The sequence below is a fragment of the Talaromyces amestolkiae genome (assembly GCF_001896365.1).
Source record: "Talaromyces amestolkiae strain CIB chromosome Unknown scaffold2.1, whole genome shotgun sequence".
In the NCBI taxonomy this organism is placed as follows: domain Eukaryota; kingdom Fungi; phylum Ascomycota; class Eurotiomycetes; order Eurotiales; family Trichocomaceae; genus Talaromyces; species Talaromyces amestolkiae.
The window spans coordinates 2,324,340-2,343,446 of record NW_024468038.1 but is presented as its reverse complement, the minus strand read 5'-3'; the positions used below and the strand labels follow the sequence as shown (position 1 = coordinate 2,343,446).

At 44.2% G+C, this 19,107-nt stretch overlaps 4 protein-coding genes across 4 annotated transcripts; 2 read left to right on the top strand and 2 right to left on the bottom strand.

Annotated features, from left to right (window-relative positions):
• Window positions 1–239: 239 nt before the first annotated feature.
• Window positions 240–5,690, top strand: BHQ10_002037 (uncharacterized protein; the record flags this gene model as incomplete). The annotated part of the gene is made up of 12 exons (XM_040874139.1): window positions 240–379; window positions 437–669; window positions 725–751; window positions 804–914; window positions 989–1,579; window positions 1,690–2,013; window positions 2,079–2,150; window positions 3,688–4,192; window positions 4,259–4,443; window positions 4,518–4,655; window positions 4,722–5,052; window positions 5,129–5,690. The coding sequence occupies 12 exons, from the start codon at window positions 240–242 to the stop codon at window positions 5,688–5,690; spliced, it is 3,219 nt and encodes a 1,072-aa protein (XP_040730542.1).
• Window positions 5,691–10,268: 4,578 nt separating this feature from the next.
• Window positions 10,269–11,799, bottom strand: BHQ10_002036 (uncharacterized protein; the record flags this gene model as incomplete). Its single annotated transcript, XM_040874138.1, has 4 exons — window positions 10,269–10,551; window positions 10,619–11,246; window positions 11,308–11,485; window positions 11,551–11,799. 4 exons carry the CDS (start codon window positions 11,797–11,799, stop codon window positions 10,269–10,271), a joined length of 1,338 nt encoding a protein of 445 aa, XP_040730541.1.
• A 759-nt stretch (window positions 11,800–12,558) lies between these two features.
• On the top strand, window positions 12,559–15,886 carry BHQ10_002035 (uncharacterized protein; the record flags this gene model as incomplete). The annotated part of the gene is made up of 6 exons (XM_040874137.1): window positions 12,559–12,696; window positions 12,796–13,158; window positions 13,218–13,450; window positions 13,551–13,995; window positions 14,924–15,243; window positions 15,631–15,886. 6 exons carry the CDS (start codon window positions 12,559–12,561, stop codon window positions 15,884–15,886), a joined length of 1,755 nt encoding a protein of 584 aa, XP_040730540.1.
• A 580-nt stretch (window positions 15,887–16,466) lies between these two features.
• On the bottom strand, window positions 16,467–17,618 carry BHQ10_002034 (uncharacterized protein; the record flags this gene model as incomplete). The annotated part of the gene is made up of 3 exons (XM_040874136.1): window positions 16,467–16,971; window positions 17,036–17,262; window positions 17,346–17,618. 3 exons carry the CDS (start codon window positions 17,616–17,618, stop codon window positions 16,467–16,469), a joined length of 1,005 nt encoding a protein of 334 aa, XP_040730539.1.
• Window positions 17,619–19,107: the final 1,489 nt, after the last annotated feature.

The window sequence follows — 19,107 nt, the reverse complement described above, 5'->3', positions numbered from 1 at the left end:
CTAGAGTATCCACCGACTCAATAATGGGTTCGTCGTATCTACTTTACTGTCTCTAGCGTTGAGTAACGTACTTAGCAGAGAGAAGATGTATCCTTGGCAGCTAGTCATGGGCTGCATTTCCTAGAAAGCGCTTCAACATATAAACCATAAGCGACACCGTCTAATACTACAATCATCCGACTGAATCCTCCCAGAGCGCAGCACACGTAGAAGGTTACATTTATCGCCGAGCAGCAACAATGGTGCACCCAACCATATCCGTTTCGATAATGCTCGCAGGTCTGTCTCTGACAGCCAAGGCATCCAATTTGCAATATACGGTGCCCAGCAGCGTTCCCCGCGATGCAATACCTTTGGATTGCACTCCTGTGGGAGTGTCGTATGTGCAGAATGTCTCTGAATTACGCTCCTTGCTAACCCTCAATTGCCTTCATAGGATGGAATTTTTTATGTGGCCATCCTACATGACCAACATTACCCCGCCCATGCAATGTATCTCTCGCTTCACTGATATATATGGTGAGAAAATGCCCATCCGTATCGGAGGTACAACCCAGGACCGCGCGACGTACGACCCGAGCTTTGACGGCTATGTGTCATATACTGTGGCGAATCCGCTGGATGCTCCTGATACCTTGACATACGGACCGAGATTTTGGGATTTGATTAGTAACCTATTTTTTCTTTCTATCTATCTAATCCCGAGACTGACTGCTACTATCAGATGTACATGAGGGTGAAACAATACTTGGTAAGTAACTGTCCTACTCGCACTTCCACTATCTTCTCACCAATTTCCCAAGGATTCAATCGCGGCGACGATAATCAGAATAATACCTATCTTGCTGTCGTCGATGCGAAGGAACGGGTCCTCAGCAATCTGTGGGCTGTGGAGCTGGGGAACGAGCCGGATGGTATGGAAGCCCTCGTAGCGTCTCCAAGGCACATCCATATATGATATCTTAATCTAATTGTCAAACCTCTTTAGTTTACCTCTTGCAAGACAAACCTGACGCTGTCAGTCCATGGAATGCAAGCCAAGAGGGAGCAGATGCGGCCGACTGGGCGCAAGGCTTTATTGATGCATGGCAGTCGCCCCTTCCGATCCTCACTGCTGGTTCCTACGCAGTCGCCTACACCGATAACCCCGAATGGCCAAATACTGACTATCTCATTGACACGGCCTATAATGACGCTGTCAAAGCCGCAGTTAGGGTCTACGTTGGCCATTTATATGCCGCTCCGCCGGGGAACAATACCCTGGCGACGGAAATGAATCATGCCAAAACGGTCTCGGATTTGTCCGTTTATGCTGATAGAGTGGCTACCGCTGCATCAGTCAATCGGTCTTTTATTCTTGGTACCCAACATCCTCTTCATCCGTTCACGGCTGAAAAAGAGACATTGACTGACCAATGCTGGCCGTTGTGTTGTGTCGCAGGGGAAACGAACTTCCATCCTTTCGACGTGGACATGGATGCAACCTTTGGCGCTGCATTGCAGACCTTAGATAAATCCTTGCGCGCAGTGACACTAGGGATCAAACGTTTGTTCTTCCATCAGGGAACCATCAATCAAGGTACAGATTTATTTTCCCACGTGTCTGGCTCCGGAACTGGTTAAAATGATTCACGACCGACATGTATGAAGAGGACATGAGAAACTAATGACGCCCGTCTTCCTTTGCAGCTCTTTTTAACTGGTGGTCCGATAACCAGATCAATGCCCCTTTCTATGGCGGATATTTCGCGGCCCTCGCACTCGCGGGGGGGGATCATATTGTCGAACTGGACTCTGGAAGCAACTCGTACGCCCAGTACGTGATTTATCGCCAAGGACGGCCAACAAAAGTTGTACTTCTGAACACCGACTACTATTCTGGCAGCGGCGAGCGGACTAGCATCAGCATCACCCTCGACGGCCTCGTGTCTTCCAAGGTCAAGGCTCTGCGAATGACGGCAATGTCAAGCGATGTAACCACCAACCGCAATGGGACTTATCCCACCATTGGAGGTAGAGGATACGATATGAAAGTTCCAGTTATAAAGTACAACCTTTGACTGATCTTCTTTGCCTAGGCCAGTATTTCTCTGATGTCGACTGCTCATCCATTGGTGCTTTGAAATACGAAAGTACTACTGCGTCCAGAGGTGAGGTGACGCTCACCATCGCTGCCTCGGAGGCATTGTTGGTTTACTTGTGATTGCCATGCTGCGAGTTCGTGTTGTAGCGCAGGGTTGGTGTTAAAACCGATTCTGGGGCTCATGAATCTTTACGGTTGAAGGCTGAGTTTTTAAACCAACAACTCTACATGAGAACGGTCCATTAATGGAAAAGCGCGTAAATATTACTTCGGAATCCATGAGCAATATATAGAGAGTTTCTACCTAGGTAAGCCAAGTCTTCCTCTTGTGGGCGATAATGCAAAACCCCGCCGCGTCCTGGTAGCTTCTCTGAGTTCAGTCTTAGCTATTATCGTATATAGATGCCACTGGCCGAGAAAACATGCCCCAGTCCTATAAGAAGATGCTTTACTATCACTGAGTGCGCAGTTGGCCTGGGGTAGCAAAGAACAATTTTAAATCTAACTTTATGTAAGAACGCTTATATAATAATGGTCGAAGGCTAGACCTTTAAATATGAATTCACTCTAGATTTGCCTCAAATGTAAAAGTAAATCAAATATATAGGACGTTCCCATTACTTATTTAATGCTATTATTGCAATTTTATACTGCACTTGTGTATCTTCCAGTACTAAGCCAAATGATCAACCGCAACGCCCAGCCTCATTGTCTACAAAAGCAGGATCATTCATCCGGCATGATTGCTGGTCACAGTGCATCCGCTCACGCCGACCCCCATGCTAATCCGGAATGGCCTTTGAAAATCTTCGATCGCGCGCTACGAACGCCGGATGGACATGGGAACGATCGCCATTGCAGTCCTTCGTAGATCTAACCGCAGCAATGCCCCTGGAGGCAAAATATCGGGTAATTATCTTATTTTGGCAAGGTTGCTGTATACTACAACTTTAATGCCACTTACCCCGCTTGTATATCAGGTAGTGGATACATAGGGTCAGGTTATCTCCAGTTACAAATTTTCCGTGGTGATTCTCAAGTGCTTGCTTGTTAATTTTCATAGACCGTCTTGATTTCCAAGCGAAAAGAATTTCATCCGCCAATAGCAGTAATAAGTAAAGCTTCCTATCCAGCCAAAGCTTACACCACCGCTGAATTACAATCATATGCCAATCACGGAGATGAATTTCGGCTATTTGATCTTCTTCCTTTCGCTGTACTGTATATTTATCTCCTCTTCTATCGCCTCTTAGTAGAAATTCTCCGAAGGAAATTTAAACTGGAAGAATGTAGGATAATATGTTTTCTTATTCACGTATAAATATCACGTTGTACATATTTCTAGAAGTTGTCATCTGACTCTTGCATCTGCTAATCAATTGTTAAAAGCAAAGTTATCTACATAGCAAATACAGGATGAAATTTTTATCCTTCAGTAGGCTATATATCCAGGCCTTGATTTTTTCCAGGGCGGTAACTGCGTCTCTGCTGGTGAATGATGATAAAGACCTGTCTCAACGATCTGCTCGTGAGTGAATCTATTGTTTTTTGCGAGTATCTCTCGTATCTATTGATATTCTCAATACTAATTGCAATATAATTAGGTGGTTATCCTCCAACCCTTGCAATAACAGGTGCTACCTTAACTTCAAAATGGATTGAAGGCAGTAACTACACGCAGGTAGTAGAGATGGTTATCACCAATTCCAACAAGCAAAACTACCTTACCCTGGCTGATACTCTAAGTATTACTGTTGAATCGGATTCCTTGATCACTGTTGTACCTGGGACTCTCACTCGTCTGGCACCGTCACAGTCAGCTGTGGTGCAGGTTGGTGTCCAAAATAAACCCGGCGTTACTCCTGGCAGCACATGCCAGGCCGCCGTTGTTGCAACATATGGCACACAGTATGGCCCTGCAATTACTACTAATGAGACGATCTCAGGACCGTGTGGGTTTGGTAGTTATTCTGCGTCTGTGTCAAGCGTGGATTATCACTGGAATCCAGACTGGTTCAATGAAGTAAAATTCGGAATCTTCATCCATTGGGGTCTATACTCAGCTCCTGCGTATGGAAGTGTTGCTCCTAATGAGGACTATGCTGAATGGTTAGTGAAACATTCGTTCCCTTTTGGATTGCAGACTCTTCAGCTGACATCTATTGACTTTTGCAGGTACTGGCGTCGTCAGCATGAGCCGACCTACAAGACTAAAACGTATCAATACCATCTCCAAACCTATGGCGAGAACTTCAACTACGACCAGTTTATGTCTAATTTCACCGACAGTAACTTTGATCCACAGGCGTGGGTCGATTTGATCGCGGCTGCTGGCGCTAAGTATTTTGTTCCTGTTACTAGTAAGTCAGTTCTGGAGTTCTTCCCTTGTTGACTATCAACGGATACTTTACTCATAAAAGACCTATCTCGACAGAGCACCATGATGGATTCGCACTCTTTAATTTCTCCACGAGCATCAGTCAGCGCTCGTCGATTCATTATGGACCTAAGAGAGATCTGATTGGTGACCTGCTTGCGGCCGCGAAGCAGTATCACCCCGAAATTCGCAGAGGTAAGCACTTGCTTATATATCATAGAATAGACGGGAAAAAGAAATTAATAACGGAATCAATAATAGGCACTTATTTCAGTCTTCCGGAATGGTACAATCCAGCCTATGAGAAATACGCATTCGGCGATTTTGGTCTGCCTAACCAAAACCCTTACACAAACGCAACGATTCCATACACTGGCTATGTTGAGGTAGAAGACTTTGTTGCTGATATTCAAGTCCCTCAAATGGAACAGCTTGCCTACACTTATGACACTGAGATTATGTGGTGTGATATTGGTGGCGCAAATGATATGGTAAATTTTGCTTCAGCATGGCTTAATTGGGCTACCCAGCAGGGACGACAAGTCACATTTAACAACCGCTGCGGTATCCAGGGAGATTTTGACACACCCGAGTGAGTGGAATCCTATCTTAATCGTCGAGGTATCTTTGATTTTTGTACACACGACTAAGATTGTCATTACTTACAGATATACTACGAACTCTGGAACAGTCTCACGTAAATGGGAATCTAATCGTGGCATGGATCCCTTCTCCTTTGGATATAATTACCAAACCCCTCTCAGCTCCTATCTTACTGGTAACGATATTATCCAAAGCCTAGTGGATATTACTAGTAAGAATGGAAATTTTCTTCTGGATATTGGGCCTATGCATGATGGCACTATTCCACAGATCATGCAGACTGGTCTTCGCAATGCTGGAAGTTGGCTCCAAACTCATGGCGAGGGTATCTACAGCACAAGATATTGGAGTGTTACCCCAGGACTGAATAATTTCCGTTACACCACAACCCAGAACGCTTTCTATATCTTCTACCTACAAGCACCTCCCAGCCAGCTTGTGATTCCTGATCCAGTTCCCTGGCTACCAGGAGACACTATCACTGTCCTTGGTGGTAGTCAGAATGGCACAGTGCTCAGCGCCTCGAAGAATACCAGTGGAAACTTGGTCTTGAATTTGAGCTCGGCCATCATCTCAGGAGACCAGTATGTTTGGGGCTTCAAGATTGCTTACACCAGCACATGGTAAACCTTTTTCAACAACAAACAAGGTCGACAAGCAAACTGTCATTATCTGTGCCTGAATAGTTCTTTAGAAGAGTTGCTAAGGCATGAAGCTACTATCTAAGTGCGTTGTTTAATCTGTAATTTGTCTGATAGCATATATGCTTCTGCCTCTAGTAGATACTATCTTGAAGATAGAGAGATACAAAAGAGGGCGATTCGCTATATAGTTCTTCGTATTATTAGTTGTGTCTCATATTTCAGTGGGTTATGCCAGATAGTAGATACATAATCTACAATTAGTGTTATGCATCCTTGGAAGTTAGTAGAGTTGTCTTATCTACTCTTGGTGGAGGTGCCTCAGTCCCCCGAGGGCAACATTCTCCTAGATTGCTTGTTTCACTGCTTGTTATATCACGCTATATGTACCCTAAGCAATCTCAACACTAATATGACTCGGATCAATCACCACGCTGCCCCCAGCCCTGCTGCTCACTACGGAACAGAGGCTTGCTGTGGTCTTTATGAACCGCTTGACCCATGTTGAGATTATCTAGCTTGATGCGGAACTCTATCAAAAATCAAATCAACGGCTGGTTGTAGCCACTATAAGAATTTTCATCAGAAGAGTACGCTTGAATTAAAAATGACTATCGGGGCAGAACAAACGCTCGATAGCAATGTGGTAGCCTCGTGGTCTTAATACCTGGGTTGACAAATGTGAGCTAGACTATCATGTACTGTAAGTCCCACCACTCTAAATTATAGAGATCTGACGTTATAAAATAAAATTTTGATTATAAAATAGCCAAGTAGCATTGCTCAACCGCTAACCAATTGATCGAACCATTCCTGGATTCAGAAAGCGTAAGAATTATTAGTCATTAACTATATTGTAAAACATTCCCATTCGCATTGCGTACTTACCCAGTCAATAATGTCTTCGCCAACTTCTGAGCTTTGCCAGTCAAAATCGTGTTGTTTATAGGATTCGAGATCATCAAATGATGCTCCGCTCGTGGTTGTTGCCTCGCCAGTGAGTGTAGTCGAAAGAGTTGAGAGAGAAATCGCATTGATCGCATTCTGTGGCATTCCCCCTGTATTTGTGAGGAAGTTAAGAACAGTGGCGGTGGTTTCGAGTCTAGACTTGCTACTCTCCAAGACATTCTGAGCCAACTTGAGAGACTTCCCTGCCTCAAGACAAACTTCATTCAGACCGTTCGTGTTCTCCAAATCAGATTTGGTCCGAGCTAGAACCATGCTTAGAATTTGAAATCCCTTGACATAATTAATTCCTAAGACAATGTTTCTCGCCCACAGATCTCTTGTAATCTCGACGGTTTCAATTATTGAATGAATATTCGGTAAAGGTGATACGTCTAATGAGGAGAATGTGGGGTTCTGTTGTATTCGAGAACTTCCGCTGGTTCCAGAAACAGTTCGGTTCATATTTCTGTCAGGTAAAATTAAATGATCTCGTATCATTCGTGAAACTGCATAGCAAAGACCTAGGCTCGCGCGGTAAATATCGTGTGTGATGAAAGACTGGTAGAAATTCCACCATGAGTCGGAAACACCGCCTTGAGATCGAGCAAAATCCCGGTACGCAATGAGAATAGCTAAAGCAGCTCGTATGAAAGGAGGCCAACTTATATGGCATTGATCAGGCTTTTGACTCAGAGCCCATTGATAGCGAAGCATTGTCGTTCGGTGCCATAAAATATCAAATAGGAAGTGGTAGAATGCAAAAGTTCTCGGCATATTACTCGATATCCACAACTTCGTCAAACGGGAAATCTCCTCGTCGAGAGCAGATTTAAAGAGCTGTGTTTCCTCCGCAGCCTGGATTTCAAAAGGCAGGATATGTTCAAATGATTGTGTTGACCTTGATCTTTGAGATGTTTTCTGCTCCATACTTGCGGCAAGAGCGGTCAGTGTGGCTAGAGAGATGAAACAGGACAAATTAAAATCTTCTTCCCGGATCCTTGTGTCTCCAAGAGTTACGGATTCCATCGGCAATCGACAATCACACTGGTCATCACGAATGGTGTGTGGCACCCCATTTTGTATCGAGTACTCGTAGTCCATGACGCGATAGATTGCCCAGAGCTGACGCCTTCTTTCCACCTCTTCCGCCGAAAATTTCCTTCTGTTGTCAAATGCGAGTGGATCTCTGTGAAGTCCCAATGTGAATGCCATCTTCTGCATGACTCCCAAAATCGCACACATGCCATTGGGTCCATCCACCTCAGTTAGCATATGCTTAGCCATAAATATGAGTAGGAAAACTTCCAAAAGACCAAGGGAAGGCTTTCGCATTCCTTTATGCGTAAGAACTACCATTTCAACGGCTTTCACAAGACTACCACCTCTGCTCTACTTGGAAGATAGAGAGGTTCTTCCAAGGCCATTGGTAGAAACGTCACATATGTACCCGAGACTCAGCATGACAGTAAATTGCAAGAGCCATATATTGTCTATCGTGCCGTCCTTGTCAAAAAGGACGTATTTTTGGAAAAAACTATCTCGATGAACAAAAGGCATTATCTGACCGACGGTTGCCCAATAATTTTCAAGTAGGCCATCGCAGATAGACTTGGGAGGCAAGATTCCTAAAAGATATTTTGTAACGTCCTGGACCCGACCATGCGACAGCCCATTATCTGGCCCGTTGTGAAGCTCGTGGTATAGGCGGCTGATTTGAGACAGATATTCCCAACTTTCGTGAAACACGGGATCCCTTTCCAAGAATCGACGTACTTCAAGAAACTAAATTGTGATCAGTCGCTTAAGCGTAATATTCTTATTAGCCAGCTGGGATTAAGTCTTACTTCAGAGACAAAAATTGCCCAATGAGTGCTCCCCAAGTATCGTCCGTGGGCGAAATTATTGTCTGAAGCATTTGAAAGAAGTGTTCCCCGGATGGAGTATATCAAGTGATCTATCGACGGTCCATCCTCAGAGTAGTAATGTAAATGCGGAGGTATTTGCGCCTCAGGCATACCTGCAGCTCGTTCCATGGTTTGCTGGTTGGTTGACACGCTTTCGGATGAGCAGTCAGGAGCAGAGAAGCGAGGTGATCCAGTAGCATATTGTCTTTTTTTCCGAACACGGTCACCTATGGGATCTTCTTGTAGCCCAATCAATTCCGCTGGTGCGCCAGTCAGTTCCGGTGGTGCGATGTTACTGTTATACTTGCACGCCGTGGGGTGGCCAGAGGACACACACTGCCGACATGGAACACCTCTATCACATCGCAGCTTTGCAGTTCGACATTGAACGCATGACCTCTGGGCATGTCCGTTTCTCCGATGGTTTCGATTGGATTTCTCAGAAAAGGCCTTTGCAGTGACTATTTTGAAGGGCGGCATTGCAACGATGGATTGCAAACGGTTTCTTCTCTCCGTCAAGACTAGAGGGAACTGCTGATCACTTCCGAAGTACCCCTAACCGACCCTTCCTTAGTCATCCAGAGTCCCGCTTATACTTACAGTGGGGGTGCAGTAATGTTAACACCCCGTGCTTACTGCCAACAATTATTGCTGGCAAAAATTTGCCTGGATGGCTGGTACACGAAGTATTAGGGTTCAGGAGCCTTTAATGTAGCCTATATCAGAAGGCGGTGTCCATAATAATATGGTAAACAGCCGAGGGCGAGACTGAAACCACAAAGAGTCGGTTACATGGACTAAGTTACAATATAAGTAACCAAGTGGCAGGKTCAGTTCCATGATTACATAACTAGCGCTAGGCAATCTATTGGCTGTGACGTGCTGATTCTCTGACAGTTCAAAATTAGTAGGCTTGGCGGTTTCTTTATAATGGCTGGGATAATTTCAGCATCTGCGCCACACCCCGATATGTTCCAGCATGTTGTGCCTCGCAATCCACAGTAATTGACTAGATGGGGTTAGCCCGAAAGCAATAATTACTCCATGGGGTAATATATAATGTTAGTGCGATTTAGACTTCGGCTACAAACCGGTCCAACTATGTCTGGCTTAGCCTTTGGGTCTATATCGTGCCACTATAGGTTCTAGATTCAACAAATATGCCAAGAACTTATAGATATTACGTAGTTATATCAAGCAATAACTACAGACAAACTCTTCGTTTATGCCCCTAGCCATCACTTTATACAAGAGCACTTGGGTTTGAATTCCATGGCCCCTAAATCCCCTGGTGGGAAGAGGCCTCTGCGAATGGATAGAGGGGTTTACGGGTTATCAAGATGTTCGACGTGTATGAGGAGAAATAGGGGTAGGATGGAGCATGGTTCTCAATGTATGCCTCCCTCCAGTTACTCTATGCTGAATATTCCACGGTTCTTTGAGAGGCTTTTGAAATTTTCCCTCTTAACATATTATGTAAATAGCAGAGGCAGGATTCATGTATTTAACTTGTTGGAGTCTGCATAGCACCAGAACAATCATGGGAGCTACACCGGACGTTAAATAGATCAACCAGCTCTTCGTTTATGAAATGTGATATATTTAACATCGTATACTGAAACTGGGTCAAACTAGGTTTCTACTGGGTTTTGGGTTGATGCTTGTGACCCATCCTGGGTTATGCAGAAGTCTAATCACTTCCCTCTTCCAACTTATTTTTGTACGGGCCCTCCCTCCTCAGAATTGACCGTCATTAGCCCTTCTGTTTTCGAGGATATTTGAGTGAAACTGACCCAAAATAGAGAGGGCACCGAGAGGAAAAAGAGAGCTAGATTGATAGAGCAAGCACCCTCTAAATGAAAGTTCTCGACTGTTACCACGAAAGCCAAGGCTGATCCCACACAACCGGTGGATCCTACGATCGATCCCAGGAGAGCGGATTCGTTAACATCGTTTGTAAGTGTTCCGACAAGCCAGAAAAGATATGTCGTCGTTCTGCACAGGCCAATCAGTTAGCAAAAATCCTGGTCTAAGAATATGTTTTTAGCAGCACGGCACTTACAAGGCATCAGAGCATCCCCACAACGCAAATGTCGCGGCACCAAGGCCATATCGTTCATCAACAAAGTCCAGACTCGGACGTGTTTTGGAATAACGCATCTGCGTCACTTCTGCCAATATCCAAGCTGCTGCTCCAAATAGAGTCGAGATGATGAAGCCAACCTTAGCTCTATTGCGCCGGTCAAGAAGTGGTGTATCAAGCACCTGACCTATACCCAGGGAACTGATAAGACCCAAGAAATAGAACACAAAGGAGTTGAGTGCACGAGCCCGAACGGTAAAATAGGCGTAATTGAACTGCCACTGATAGGACAAAACCCATTGCACATAAATCATCAAAGGTATGAGAGCCAGGACCGCGGGTGCCTTAAGTAAAAGTTTCAGTGTAACAAATTCCCGAAAAATATTCGGCTGTTTCTTGACCACGACCGGCTTGCTATCCCTTCGCCGCACATGTTTAGAGGCAGGCAACATGGCCCCAAATATCGGCCCTAGGGCCATCAGGAGCATGAAAACGATATATGTGCCGCGACTGACCCCTCCATTATAGTTCCGGTCGATATTAAGTCCCAAGCTTACAGCAGCACCCACACAACCACCTAAATTCTGCATGGCGAACTTGACAGACACTATCGTTCTCAGTAAGCCTCGTCCTCAGATGAGTAGCCAAAACTCCATTTTTAGACTTACTAGCCAGTCCTTTTCTGTCTTCTTCGCAGTAGCCAAGTAGAATAGCCGCTGATGATATCCATAAAAAAGCACCAGATAAGCCAAGCAGAACAGCGGCGAAAAGCAAGAACCACGTTGTATGGAACTTGTCGGCGCAGTACAATGCCCCTGCATATGGCGTATAAAAAGCAGATCCGATCTATGAGATGCATATGAACGGTTAGTAGTCCAAACCATGTTGGCGGTTCATGATCAAGTGCCTACCAATAGACCAAGTCTAGGATTGATGCGGTTGACGATTGCCCCGATGAAGGGACTGCTTACAGCAATGACGCCGAAGATGATTGCATTAGCAGCATTAACGATAGTCGGGTTCGTTCCTCCCCCTGCTCCAAGGTTGTTCAAAGCATAGTATAGCCCTGGACATGTAAATGCCGTAATGGATACAATGATTATCACAAACAGCGTGCTACGGAAAAACCGTGGATGCTGATCATCTTCAGAAACGGCCATTTCTTCGTTGTAACATCAACTTCGACGGTTCTTACTGTTAACGCAGTCTTAGATCAAGTATCGTTCATTTATGTACGTTTAACTCTGTCCATCAAAGGCAGAAAATCCACAGTATTAACATAAGAATTTGTAGACTAAGAAGTACACTTGTTGTTCGAAGTAAACATCATACATGTGGCTTAATTTGCAATCGAGTTACGCTTTCAAGGGCGACTGTACTATGACTGAATGGAGGAATATTGCGAGTCGGGTGAAATTTGTAAAATTCGGCATTCGGCATACTGGTCTCAACAATCAATTGATGTCAGTCATTACCACATTCCCTATTACGACCACCGGAGGAAACAACACCTAAGAGTATCGCGTATATATCGCAATCCTAGCTTAAATGAGGCAAATTCAAACCAATGGTACTTCCTTTTTATGGGGTTTTCTCCACTTTCGAAATGTAGTAATTTTTAAGCCAGCGTCTGTACCACTGTCATAAAGAAGCCTACTTTCTGTCTTGAAAGGCTGTTTGTTTGTCAAAGTTCTTTTCCATATCATACAAGATAGATTTTACAGAGAATGACTATATTTCAGAGTAACCCCCCTTTTCACTTTCTTCTGGATCATCGACTGTTATCTTTTGTTACATCGTTTATCCTTCTTTTTCTACTGAAATATGTTGTGCAAACTAGATATCAGAAGAATCTTCGCAACATTCCTGGCCCATGGATTGCAAGCGTTTCGAACATATATAGGCTTGCCAGGGKTGTCATGGGACATGCCCATTCCCATGATATAAAGCTTCATCGAAAATATGGTGATACCGTTCGCATTGGGCCAAATGCCGTATCTATAGGCAGTGCTACTGCTACAAAAGCTGTTTATGGTATAGGCGCCGGTCTTCGAAAAGTAAGAAACCGTCCCCTCCTAACAAAGATGAGTGACAATCGGGAGGATATCTACCAATTCTTGGTGATTCATTTCCAATCTAAACTGACTTCTTCGTAGTCCGATCTTTACCCAGTTCAATACAGCTATTCCAACGGGAAACTCATTCCTGGAATATTCACTACTACCGACGAACGACTGAACAAAGATATGAAACGCCCAGTGTCTAACCTGTATTCGCTGTCCAATGTTCTTCACCATGAAGGCCTCGTTGATCATACCATAGAATTGTTCATCTCTGAGCTCAAGAGGAAGTTTGCAGACACCGACTCAGCGTGCAATATTGACGATTGGTTGCATTTCTTTGCGTTTGATGTGATGAGTGAAGTGACCTTTGCCCGTCGAATCGGATTCATCGAAAGAGGCACTGACGTTGACGGCACTATTGCCGGCATATGGAAAAGATTTCGATATTTCGGAATTGTGAGTAACTGCTCGTTCTAGCTGTGCTGTTTACTCATGCATTGGAACGTCCATGACAGGTAGGACAGATGCCCTGGCTAGATAAGCTGTGGGATAAGAGTCCACTCATCAATGCTTTGCTTCCGGCCAAGTCATCAGCAATTGTGACGTTCACCTTCATGCAAATAAAAAAGCGGATCGAGGACTTCAAGAATACCACTGAGGGGCCCATTGAGAAGAACAGCGGACAGCCAATTGACTTCTTTTCGCAGTTTCTGAAAGCCAAGTTCAATCATCCAGAAATACCGGATTGGTAAGAGTTCTTCTCTCTTAATATTTTCCGCACTCTTTCAGTTTGCAAGACGAGATAATTCAATCATTGGAACGGGATCTGACTTTTGTTGTAAAATAAGGTACCTCACATCCTGGACAACGTCAAATATGCTTGCTGGAAGTGACTCAACAGCTGTATATCTCCGGTCCATTATCTATTACCTCTTAAAAAATCCCAAAAGCTATCGCAAAGTTTTGGAAGAATTATCAGATCATGAAAACACAGGAAAGATTTCGAAAGTTATTACATGGGCCGAAGCGAAGTCCTTGAATTATCTTGACGCTTGTATCAAAGAAGCTGGCCGTCTTCATCCAGTCGTTGGACAGCAATTCGAGAGGGTAGCCCCTATAGGAGGAATCACCGTCAACGGTCATTTCATACCTGAAGGCACTGTAGTCGGCATCAACCCATGGGTTTCGCACCGTGACAAAACAGTTTTCGGCGACGATGCGGAAGCATGGAATCCAGACAGATGGCTGGTCGAAAAATCGGAACAACATCGCATGGAAAGTTCAATGCTTGTAGTAAGCAAACAATACCTAATTCTGTCTCTTTTGATACAAGACAATTTGACTAATCCTACCACATTTTATAGTGGGGAGGCGGCCACAGGGCATGCCTTGGGAGGCACATTGCTTTGCTAGAAATATACAAGCTTATACCGCAGCTGTTGAGAAATTTTGAGGTCTTTCCCCTCCCTCTCACGACACCTGCACATCTCGACTGTACATATACTGACAATACTATACTCAAGATCGAATTGGTAAACCCTACTCAGAGTTGGAGGATTAAGACCTACTGGATAACCAGACAGTCGAATATGGACATATTTCTTCGTCCGAAGTCGATTCCACTACAAAAAAAAAGGCCATAAACGGTGCTGTTGTACGGATTCTCTATCGCATATGTAATTGGCCACTCTTGAATGGACATGCACTGCCCCTTCCTGTACTGGACCTATGAGCAAATAGTAGCGGACTTTGCTTGTTTGGAAAAAAATGCTCATGCTGACAAAAGGCCTGGATAAGATTGTCTAGTATGAATGGGGGAAACTCTTTGGACGCCAAATAGCCGCCAGTTGAGCAATCAAAACATTAATAATACTATATTTGTAATATTTATCATATGCAATATACGCAAAGATCGTGGATCGCGATGACGACATAGAAAACCGGATATAAGGCAGCAAAGTCTACCGAGCCCTACGACGAGGCTTCACTTTCCTCCATATTACTCAACTTTCTCTATTATACGATTACAGCAGTAGCTGCTAAGCGACCACAAAAGATCCCAATGGCGTCCCTGACTGTACCTGAAAAGTTCAAGACCACTACACTTACTACTTCAAGGCGATATGGCTATGTTCACACCGAGCCCAAAGATGGGAGTGTAACAATATTGTTTTTGCATGGATTTCCTTCTTCCTCATATGACTGGCGACATCAAATTCAGTATTTCTCGTCGAAGGGGTTTGGCATTTTGGCTGTTGACCTCCTGGGATACGGAGACACTGATAAACCTTTGTCTGCGTCAGAATACAAGACGAAGAAGATAGCTACCGAGATTATTGAGATACTGAACCTGGAAAACATCAGAAAAGTCCACGGAGTTGCTCACGATTTCGGTTCCCTGCTTTTATCGCGAATTGCCAATTACTACCCAGACAGACTCTACACTACAACTTTTCTCGCCGTGCCGTATTCCTTGCCGGGTCAAAAGTTCGACCTGGCAAAAGTGAATGCTCTCACCAAACAGGTTGCAGGGTTCGAAAGGTTTGGGTATTGGAACTTTTTTGAAAAAGAGGAGGCCGCAGCTATTATACGTGAACATGTGTGAAGAGACATTTCTTTTTTCTCTCTACTCTTAACTAATATGTAGTCTTTGGTCGGCTAATATTTCAAGGCAAAATCTTTCTTCTCAATTTTTTACCCGGAAGATCCATCTTATTGGAAGACATACTTAGGCCCATCGGGTGGCCTCGAAACTTGGCTCTACGAAGGTCGTGGTGGCACTTTAGCTCCATTTATCACAGAAGAGGTGTCTGGTATCTTTGCTCATATAATGTGCGTATTGAGGAGCTAATTGATGAAACAATAGGAGCGAGAGACCCATTTCAACATTTTCCAAGGAGATTACGGTCCTGCTCTTAATTGGTACAGGAACCGAATCAAAAATTACGACTATGATGACGAGATCACGGCCGAGCTGGACCCAACACTGTCTCTCCCAACATTGGTAATACAAGGGAGTGAGGATAAGATTGCTGTTTCTCAGCTTTTGGATTTTGTGAGAAGCTATATCCCACATTTGAGAAGCCGGCCTGTGCCCACTGGACATTGGGTGCATCTCGAGGCCAAGGACACGGTAAATCAGTATCTGGAGGAGTTCTTTTCCGAATGTCAAGCCAGTATCTAGTGTGCATGGGTCCGATTTATGAAGATGTTTTAAGCAAATATGTATTTCCGCAACTTTGAATATGGTTTGAATTTCTTCCACAAAATTCATTACATGATAAAGCCTCCCCATAAAAACTTGCTGACAAATCTGGAGCATATCTACTTTGTATAGCCCAGGATCCGTACACAGTTGAATGCGGGTGCTCCAGCTATTAAGTGGAACGTCACCAAACTATATAATGATCTGAAGCCGACCAACCGTGAGAATTTAGAGCATCCGACTACATCGCCAACCGCGATAGCCCGGTGATTTACAATTTGGTCCTCCGTTGGAGCCAAACATTCATGTCTGTTTGTCTGACTGCCCAAAATCCCACAGTAGTCCACGGACGATCCGGGTGAACGAATTTAAACTGGAAGTGTTGTCAAAACTGAGAGAAAGTTCATTTTGAATGCACACCTATCATATCTTACCTCAAATTCTCTCAACAGTTGCGGAACGATCTTATATATTTCAATGAGAGAAATATGCTTTCCAATACACGATCGATGACCAGAGCCGAACTGCAAGAGAAAAAATTAGTAAGGACCAGGATTTATCAAGACTCCGACGTCTCTGCAGAAGAAAAGAGGGCAAGAATGAGAAAACTATTACTCACCAGCAATATCGCACGACTCATCTCATTTGCGCGAGCATCATCAACCAGCCACCTCTCCGGTTTCCACTCATCAGCATCTTCACCGAACACATTGTAATCACGCTGACACGTCCACGCATTAATTCCAATGATAGTCCCGCCAGGAAGACGATGTCCATTTATTTCCATGCCACCCGGGGGAACAACTCGTTCAAGAGGAAGCCCAATAGAAGGATGAAGACGACCAGATTCCTTAATGCAAGCATCTAAGTATTTTAGGGTTTTGCTCTCATTGTATGTTATTATCTCTGAGAGGCGATTTTCGGCCTCCGCTTCCTTGATCTCATCCAATACTCGCTGAAGACTATGTGGATGCCGCAGCAAGTAGTAGAATATTGCTCTAAGGTTGATCGCTGTAGTATCACTACCAGCAAGCATGTTGGATATAGTCCATGAAGTAAGATACCTACGCGAAAGGGAACAAGTTCAGAAGGCGAATATATCAAGGTAGAATTGAGATAAAATCGTACCAATCAGGCAAATCTTTGTGTTTTGCTTTGATCTCAAGGAACTTGGAGAGGAAGTCACTCTTCTTTGTGGCCTCCTTCTCATTATTTTCCGATGCGGATAACTCCCCCAGTCTTTTGCCTGTAAGATTCATCGCGAATGCGGCAATTGGGGACGACTTGGCTGGAAAGAGCGTATTAATCAAGGGACTTTTATCCCAAAACTTATCAAGCCATGGCATTTGCCCGATCTGTGTTCCACGTAGTCAGCCTTACCGCAATTTTTGTTGTTCTTATGATTTTCTAATGCTGGCATTACGAGCGGGGATTGTACCGTCGCAAAATACTTGAAGCGGCTCCATATACCCTCCATAACTCCTCCAACGTCCTCGCCGTTATCGATGAATCCAACTCTGCTAGAGAATGTGGCAGCACTAATAACATCGAAAGCGTAAAATTGCAACCAGCTGCTGAGATCACAAGGCTGTCCCGTGCTCGCGAACCGTTTGTCCAATTGATCAATCATGACACGAACAGTATCCTCAACAAGAGTTTCGTAGGCAAGAACGCTTGACATTGAGTACAAGTTGGCAATAGGTCTTTTCATTTTGCGGTGTAAGCCTTCATCTGTCGTTGCAAAAATGCCGGGGACAAGTTTTCCATGAGAGTATGTATAATTGACAGGGTAAAAACCGGACTGCCCATTGGAAGTTCAACCATAGATCTCACCGTTAACTCGAGCAAGAGCAGGAAAGAAATTATGATATTCGAGGAGATAGGAGGAAAATTTTGTGGGGTCAAAGGAAAATCAGGGCTGACTGACTTTAGGAAGATTAGCTGTAATGCCATAAATCTTCTGTATGGCCTTCGGATCTCCGATCGACACTACATTAGGGCCCAATCGGACCACACTACCATATTTTCGATGAAGATTGATATCTTGTAGATGAGCAGTTCCTTTGGCAACTCGCAAGACACGATAAATGTTTGAAAAGCTCGCCAACCAGGGTCCGGGTAAATGATTCAATCCATACCCATATTTGTTATAACACGTAACATACACTAGAGCGAGGAATCCTGTAATAGTCAGGACCAGAAAGAGCTCCGCGATGCTGACTCCGGATACTAGTCCACCTAGCTGGCTGGATAACTCGTAAGTTTCCTTGGACATATCGACGAAGAGTGATGATGAGTATTCAATATGGATGGACGAGCGATGTGCCAACAGAGGAACAGATTAATCTGATAATCAATGACATGTATTTATAGGCTCAGAATAAGTCATGTCTCTCATCCTTTGAGCCTCGGTAATTGTCTGAAGATTGTCAGCACAAACATTGTGTGGGACTAAGTGATGTTAGGACTAGCTATATTGATGTAGGTTTTTGTAAGTTCGTATTCATCAGAATCTACCGCCGACGTGACGAATAAGATTACATTTTGAAATGGTCCAAGCACATCATTAGAGTAGCAAATCTCCACATCGAGGCTAATCTGACGTGTGCAGCCCATCTTACTCTTGTGCTCTAGATAAGCGTCAAATGATGCTTTCATAATACAATACATATATACATCCATCTGCCTTCGGTATAGCCCGAAAGAAACATACTGCTGACCAATAGAACTGCGACATTATGGTCTTGAGGGGTATCTAGAATACTCTATAGATTCCAGATATACGGGTCTTCTAACTGTCGAGTACCACGCGATGCAAGTATCAATGGAGGATTTTACACACTAGCACAAAACAGGTGAAGGTGGAATATGAGTTAAAGTTACGAAACCAACTTGCATGATGCTAAAAAGAAAACTAGTACTATTTGGGAAAGGGGTTTAGCTATAGCAGCTAACGCCACTACCTAATTTCCAAAGCCAGGTATACAGGTGGTTATAGAAGGTAGTGGTAATATGTGACCCACAAAACCCATCGAAACGGGCTAGAGTTGGGGTCGGTCGCTGAGCAATCAATGAACTGTCTACACTATCACACACGTTTGCAGAATCCAATCTAGTCAAAGGATTGAATTTCCGGATGGGGTAACTTTGTTTTTCCAAATGGAGGAATGGTGGTTTATGCCCTAGCCCGAATGAGCAAT